The sequence below is a fragment of the Pyrus communis genome, chromosome 11 (genome assembly GCF_963583255.1).
Source record: "Pyrus communis chromosome 11, drPyrComm1.1, whole genome shotgun sequence".
NCBI lineage: Eukaryota > Viridiplantae > Streptophyta > Magnoliopsida > Rosales > Rosaceae > Pyrus > Pyrus communis.
Genome location: NC_084813.1, coordinates 8,973,053 through 8,980,933, shown reverse-complemented (window position 1 = coordinate 8,980,933; position 7,881 = coordinate 8,973,053). Strand labels below are relative to the sequence as shown.

Sequence of the window (7,881 nt, the reverse complement as noted above, 5' to 3'; positions counted from 1 at the left end):
TCAGAATCACGTTTAAACACGTTGGCCCCCCAACAAAAACCAATCTGGAACCATTGCTATTGGTTTGGTGTAATCAATTGGATTTAAGAAGATTTTAATAGATTTTCTTCAAGTGAAAGATTTCAAAACAAATTAATAAACTTTGCAACTCTATGAATTTTGGCTGATTTACATGGATTTTTATTCAAAGAAAAAAAACAGTGGGGTACGCCTTGCGAGCGTAATTGTGAGCATATGCAAAGTAAACCGTATGATGTGTGGAAAATTAGTCCAGGTTGCAGCCTTGGTTGTCAATATTTAAGGATACTAGGGGTTTTCTGTTCAGGCGCTACAACGTGATGTCCGGTGCTGTTTTTCTTTTCTGTTTTGTTTTTCAGTTCAGAGGGGAAAGACGAGGGTCGAACTATGACTGCAAAATCCGGTACGTACGAGGAGTAGGTTTAAACATATACAGCTGTCTGGTTGAATCGGAATGAATGGTTCAGGTTTGAAGTAATCATTCCATCAGGTGGCCTGTGTTAATGTTGAGCTTACATTCCTCTTAGAGGTCCCCATCGACAATTAAAGACAAACAAAATTTCTGCTCCCAAAAGAACTAACCTACTTGTATTGGTGAAGTATGATGCAGCTGCAGTCGAAAACCTAGTAAATCAAGATCGAATTTATTCTGAAACGTAATTCCTATGTTACAGATTGTTTCCTACTCGAGAGAGAAGATAACAAACATTTTGAGTGTCAGTGAAGCGGTCTACTTGCATATTTCAGGAAAAGGTATAGAAGCACAACAACGGTAATATCCTTTGTCATCAAACACAAACCTCTGTGAAAGATGAGCTTCGCGGATAAGATACTCTCCCCATTCCTCCGATCCATATTGCTTGAAAATGCCACGCGCATCAAAGGAATTAACCTTTCTCGTTCCTTTCTTCCTGCGTATTACAATCTCATATATCAGCCACAGGTAAAAGAAACTTTAACGAACAAACAGTTCAGGATCCCCCAACACCGGGAAGACCTAATGAGCACCATAGTCAAAGAAACTTTTAACCTTTTCCTGTGCCTTGCATTCATCACGGTTGCATGCAACTGCAATCATAAAAACAAGAATCCCAAAGTGACTCTTAGAGTAAGATATAAGTAAAACAACAAAAGAGTGCAAATATAGTTAAAGATCGTAAACAATACCTTCAATTTCTGATTAGCATCTTTCTCTAAAACAAGCCCGGCTTCAATATATGCATCGATGATGACTTCTATGAAAAGCTAAAGAAACTTAAAATGGGCATCAAATTCATATAAACAACTAAAACCTAGACCAGAATTTTTTTTTCTTTTTCTTTATTGATTCCAGGTATACCAAGCACTAAAATAAAATATAATGAATGCTCAGAAAACTAGGATACGACAGGCACGCAGAAGTCGTCCCTCAGTGCCAATTTCTTCAACTGGAGCATAGACAACACCAGCTTTGGCCAAAGAACCTCTCATACAATTCTGAAAGGACAAGAAGTATTCAGTCTCATTCATGCACCTCGAGTCTTAAATAGCACAGAAATCAGAATTGAGACGAAATTTTTAACAATAAAATATAAGATCCAAAGGTCACACAAGCAAAAAGAATGAAAAAAGATAAAACCCAAAAAAAAAACTGGTGCATGATGGATTCCATTACACTTTCAGACAATAAAATAAAAGGGATCAAAGAGACTTTTTCTTTAACAGAAAAAAAATAAATAAAACACGCCTCAAACCAGGAATTTTATCCCCTACATGTTTCTATTTTCTTGCAAAGATCGATAATATTCATTCTGCGGAAACTGCTACTTTTGGTAAAGGTACTACTCAGGATGAATCTAGTTTGGTTAGTCAGCAACATAGAAAATGAAAACATCTGAGACAGCGCAAAGATTGCTTGCTTACATTCTTTTAATAGTAGACAGAGGTATAAACTAACAAGAATATAATTTAAACCTCACCAAAACATGTCTGATTTAACAACTTAACCACATGGGGTCCTTGTTCCACACCATTAGCTAACACGCTATTGGGTTTAGTAAAGATTCTGAAGAAAAAATTATACCAGTCCCTTCAGTCTTATGGAGACAGGGCGATTATCTAAGGCTTCGATCACTTTTGAAGAGATTCTCTGGATGAAAAAAAAACAAAACATCTCATGTCAAGTAGCCTTCAATCAGCCTATTATTATTTGATTCGGTTACACTTACCTGCAAAACCTCAGTAGCAGCATGAACTCGGTCCTTGTTCCACAACTTCAGCATAAGCACAGTTAAGTGAAAGGTTTTTGGTTTAATGAATATTGACTTTTCAATCCCCAAGTCTGTCAAGTGAACATAACTCAATAAGATTTTTGACAGACTAAAAAGAGGAAAATAGATAACTTGTTTACGAACTACAAGGACATCATTTTCAGTAAGTTTAAACGAGAACAAAAAAAGGAAAACACACATGAAAGAAAATAGAGCAATCCACTAACAATTAACAATGACCCAATCATCAGCTTCATGAAAGGAAAATGGAAACCGGTTAATTTCACTATCATTTTATTCAAAACCGTTTAACTCCTAAAGTCTTGTAAATCATGATTATTTTGAAATTTTCCATTCATAATGACTTTCATACCAGATAGGGTAGCCGCCTTTGATGATTTAAGCGCATAACTGACAAGAGGTATGTTGGTTAGATTCACTTTAACATGTTGATGGTCACCTTCAACTTTAAGTTCAACTGCAACATCGGGTCTTTTCTCTAAATTTTGGTCTTCACCTTCACTCTCAGAATTCTCTTCATTTGAATTACTATCCAGATTATCATCTACACCAGAATCACTAATTCCCAGGATTGAGTTCTGAAAGTTAACGAGCTTATCAACTAATTCAGGATGTATTGCCAATGGAAGTGAAATGAAGTGAGAGTAATCGAGATTTGAGCTTTTAACTGCCTGTGTGTTTCAGCAGGAAAGAAAAAAGTTAGTTATATGCTTAACAGTATGCTCTCAGCAGCAAAAGGAAGAGTAATGATGAGAAATAAATAGTGCAAATAGATGATCGGGAATAAGTTTCAAATAGAGTGTCAGGTTAAGCCCTTAAATAATGGACCAAAAAAAAATTACTGATGGAGTAACAATATAAGATAACAACCACCCTATCTTCTGCAAAATCATATTGATAGGCAAACTGACCTGGTCAACTATAGATTTTATCTTCTCAGAAGCTCTAGATATACTTTCAACTGAGTCGCCTTCAATAGCTGTGACAGATAACCAGGTAACAACAGTTAAACCAACTTCACAGTTCCCAGACTGCCTGAAATCCTCATATAGGAGCATCATATTATATAAACTTGGTTGAAATTTCCTCCTGCCACAATTATGTAAAACTTGACCTAGAGACCTGAGCAATTTTTTATTTTTATTTTAACATAAACTCAATTTTATTAACCTTAAAGCGTGAAAACTTAGTAACTTACTTAGTGAATCCTCCTCCTTTGACAAAGGGATTCTAATCTTAACTCCCATCTCGTCCTCAATCTGTTTCTGTGTCAATCCCCTGACGCACCAAAAACATAATAATAGTTACAACACACAAGAAAGTAATCCTGCATACTTTTAAAAATATTTATGTTGAATTGTGTACCCTTTTCCTCTAACAAAGCGAAACAAAGAAGCACCAACCTGCATATCAAAGGAGAGTGTGAGTGCAAAATAAACAGAATAAGTGTCACCAAAGCAATAAAAAGGTGAAATGTAGGAACTTAAAAGGAACAGAAGGGCATGTAAAGCATTATGAGAAATGCCTTTGAAGTACAATATGCAGTTAACAATACCGCCACTAGGTCTGCAACAATCCTACAAAATTCCTACCATAAGATGATAGTACATGTTATTTTGTTTCTATTCCGCAGTCACTCAACTTCTTTGGTCCCAAAACTCTTCCCATAACCCCTCCTATCCCAAGAACAAGGGAAAAAGGGAAAGGAAATATATATCATAGTAGCATGAAAGGTGCAAGCAAGAAAGATGTTAAAAATCCTTTATATGGTAGAATTAAGCCCAAACTAAAAATACAGGATTTTAAAAAAATCATGCCTCAACTGAAATTGAATGCTTTTCAGTAGAAACCACTTGCTCTCCTCCAAAGACTTTATCTTCTCCATTATCTTGTGATGCACTGGAACCAGCAGCGAGGTTAGTTGCAGCCACCTCTATGACATTCTCCAAACTTGAAATTCTCGTAGAAGTGCATTCGTGCACTTCTTGCACTTGAGTTTCAGATTCCAGCTTTTCTGTGACCTCCTTCACAGAGCATTCTGCAAATCCACATCAAACAATCTGTAAGAAATCTGGATGGCAACCAATCACCATGCCGATAACCTGTTTTCACAGAAATAGTTTTTTCTTTTCCAACCCAATCAAAGTTCAGAATGGCCTACCAACAATTTCTAGATCATTATACAAAACGGTAAATATAACTGCATGTTTCTGTATGTCTCAATATTAATAACAAGACTAACGAAAATTATACTGCAATCAGTATCTAAAGTTGAAAGAATTAAAATCAATGCGAAAAGTAATTGGTTTCTTATAGTCTGGGCTGCTGGATGATAATTAATAAAACATAACCCACCCTCATTGTAACTAACTTGAGTACTGACTGGTCTCCACACAGCATTAGTTGTTCTGAGCTTTTTGTTACGGTCCCCAACAGTTTGCTTGTCTTTTCTACCACTCATTTCGATATTGTAACTCAAACTGCGATAATCACAGTGTCCCTGTCAACAAGTTTGAGTCACAAAATTCAATCTAATGGGAAATCCAGAAGGCATCACAACTGAAGTAACAACCACCTTCACCTACACTCTGAACTCAATTGCAAACTCAGTTTCACGCGAAATCAATTCGTTTTTTTCCCTCCTCGGTGAGGTGGGCGAAAAACGCATACTAACATGGCATAGTTTTCCATTAATCAATTTTCAGAGGCTACAATTTTTGGGAGAAAAACAAAATCCAAAATTACTCCATTTTTCAATGAAACAATCGCTTATCCGTCGAGCAGCCGAAGGAAATCCTTTTGTGAAAATCCACAAGTACAGTAAGGATCATTATGCAGTATGCAAAAAATGAGTGTGTGTGTGTGTGTCTATATATATATATATATATATATATATATATATTACCATGGCCATAATGCAACATTAAGGCATAATTAAATACCAAAATACACAATTTTATATGCAGAATAAATGTTAAACCTAATTAATTGACAATTAAGAAAGGAAAACTAACTAGGAAGCAATTCACTGGCTTCAGTGCATCATATGCAGTTGTAAATTTCAGAAACCGATCCACTCTGCAAAAATAACATCAAAATGTCATCTCTTTAACTCTCCTCAGAACGAATAGTTTAATAAATATGAATTATTCTGCTAAAAAAATAAAAGTTGTTTATTTTGATAAATTAATCAGGCGCAGTTTGGCGCCGGAGAACTCAGCAACTGAAAAGTTGAGCGTTTTTGTAGATAGGTGAATGTATTAAGGGCAGGAGGCAAACAGAGTGTTAGAAGTTACCTGAAGAGGGACCTGGAAGAAGCTAACATTAGCGGTTATGTCTTCAAAAGAAGAAGGAAGGAGGAGAGAGGAGGTGATGGGCGGAGACGGTCCAGACGGAGGTGGATTGCAAGTTTCAGCTCTTAATCTGATGACACGTATCCTTTGTGCGTTAGGCAGGGTTTTTTTTTTTTCTTTTTCTTTTTTTTTTTTTTAAATAAGATTCTCTACTTTCTTATTCTCATCACCTTTCCACCAGAGACGGGTCTGGAATTTTAGATTAAATTGTAATAGCACAAAAACCTTTAACAAATCAACTGATGGAATGGTGGTTTATTGTTTATTGTTTTTTGTCTAGGGTTCGAATATTTATGTTTTTTTTGTGGAAATTTTAGATTATTTTTTGGAAAGTTTATGCATTTAATAAACTTAATTATTTAGAGGTCTAGGGTTCGAATATATATGTTATTTTTGTGGAATTTTTATATTATTTTTGTGAAAGTTTATGCACTTAAATGTTTAAATCATCTTCAATCTTTGGGTTAAAGCTTAAAATTTTTAACCCAAAAACATTTTTTCTCCTCTAACCATTTTAGGTTAAATTTTTAGCCCGAGAATATTAAATAATGAATTTAGGATAATTCTTAAAGTAACTTTAAAAATAAAAATAAAAATGTAGACTATCCTAATAAAATTTTATGAACATTTTAACCTAAAAATATTTAGATTCCTATAAATATTGAAAAATCTCTAAACCGACACCATGAAACTCGTGAAACACTATGAAAGAATATAAAACACATACAGTAATTCTTTTTAATTACTTTAGCTGTTGGACTTAAATTTGGACCGTTAGATTTTTTTTTTTTTTTTTTTTTTTACAATTGGATTTAATCGTATTAGATCTTAGTCGTTGGATTCAATGAATTTATAAATATAAAACTAAAAAAAGTACATATATATGATGCGCCAACTCCACTAACCCAGGGAGAATCCTGGGCTAAATTTGCCTTAGAAATGAGTTTTAGATTAAAACTCATATTTTCCCTAAGACCATCTCCAATTCTTGGGTTTTACCTAAAATTTTAACCCATAAAATTTAGGTTTTAACCTAGAAACAGTTTTTCTGCTCCAACCCTTCTAGCCTAAATTTTTTAGCTATTAAAGAATAAATTTAGGCTTTTTTTTTTAAAGTAATGTTTAAAAAAAAATTATGTACACTATCATAATTTAATTTTATGAACATTTTAACCTAAAAATATTTAAATTCCAATAACTATTGAAAATTCACTAAATTTGGGTGAATTTTGAGTTAAATATTTTTTGTAATTATTTTAGGCATTGGATTTAAATTTGGGCTATTAGATCTTTTTTTTACCATTAGATTTGATTATATTCAATCTCAGCCGTTGGATTCAATAAATCCTGGAAAACATATCCATGTGAGTGGGGTCTAGTGGTGCCCACACTATTTTCTGGGCTAAATCTTAGGGGGAATTTGGTTTTTGTTTGGTTTTTAACTTTTAGCCCACACATTTAACATAGGTTGGGTTGGGTTGGGTTTGGGGAGGAGGGGAATAAAATCTAAAAAATAGCATTTAGCCCAGGGTTGGGTTTAGTCTAAGGGTTGAAGCAAGTTAGGATAAGATTAAAACCTAAAATTTGAGTTTGAGTAGGTTTTAGAGGTCCAAAGTTCGAATATTTATGTTATTTTTTTAGGAATTTTTATATTATTTTTGTGGAATTTTATGCATTTAATAAAGTAAAAATTATGATTGCGAGCTTCGAACCCATTCCTAAGCGGATATAGAGAAGCAAAAAAACCTCATGTGCTAACAGTTGATTTTTTAATTTCTACACATATTGATATGTTGGATGAGGATCATCTCCGGATCCTTTTTGTGGGGATCCTAGGAATTCTGTTTGTGGGGATCTATGGATCCTCACATCTTAACCATTCATCATATATCGTGCAATCATTTTTCATTAGGTACTATTTATGTTTAATTTTAAATAAAAAATTCAAAATAATTTATGGCCTCACGATGTACGATAAACAACTAGGATATGAGGATTCCTAGGATTCCCACAATTTGAATCCAGATGGGACCCAAATCCTAACACACACACACACACACACACATATAAGTATAGGCATGTAAAATTGAAAAATCGAGACTCTTCCAATTTGAGGGCCCTATGCGGTGGCACAACTTTCATGTTCCTTACCCTTCTCTCACATATAGCTTTTTGTCTTTTTTGTCTATAAAAAAAAAAATTAATATGATGTTGATGTGACTCAATCATAACCGTTCAAA

At 34.2% G+C, this 7,881-nt stretch overlaps 1 protein-coding gene across 2 annotated transcripts; it reads right to left on the bottom strand.

Moving 5' to 3' along the window:
- Positions 1-646: 646 nt before the first annotated feature.
- LOC137707893 (uncharacterized) lies at positions 647-5,720 on the bottom strand. Of its 2 annotated transcripts, none has more exons than XM_068446828.1 (14): positions 5,585-5,719; positions 5,303-5,366; positions 4,644-4,788; positions 4,106-4,326; positions 3,654-3,691; positions 3,487-3,566; positions 3,200-3,267; positions 2,641-2,959; positions 2,226-2,338; positions 2,081-2,146; positions 1,404-1,494; positions 1,186-1,253; positions 1,049-1,086; positions 647-929 (listed from the first exon to the last, which is right to left on the bottom strand). In XM_068446828.1, exons 1-14 carry the CDS (start codon positions 5,611-5,613, stop codon positions 749-751), a joined length of 1,521 nt encoding a protein of 506 aa, XP_068302929.1. In that variant the 5' UTR covers positions 5,614-5,719; the 3' UTR covers positions 647-748. The 2 variants fall into 2 exon arrangements, 1 of the variants encoding a protein (XP_068302929.1); XR_011064746.1 differs by having other exon boundaries at positions 830-929; positions 1,186-1,263; positions 5,585-5,720.
- Between the last annotated feature and the right edge of the window lie 2,161 nt (positions 5,721-7,881).

What these genes read in the sequence shown, in the direction of transcription:
- LOC137707893 (XM_068446828.1), bottom strand. Translation starts at nt 5,613, where the DNA reads ATGTTAGCTTCTTCCAGGTCCCTCTTCAG. An exon ending in ACGACTTCTGCGTGCCTGTC is followed by an intron (nt 1,254 to 1,403) that starts GTATCCTAGTTT and finishes AGCTTTTCATAG; the next exon opens with AAGTCATCATCGATGCATAT. An exon ending in ATGCTAATCAGAAATTGAAG is followed by an intron (nt 1,087 to 1,185) that starts GTATTGTTTACG and finishes TTATGATTGCAG; the next exon opens with TTGCATGCAACCGTGATGAA.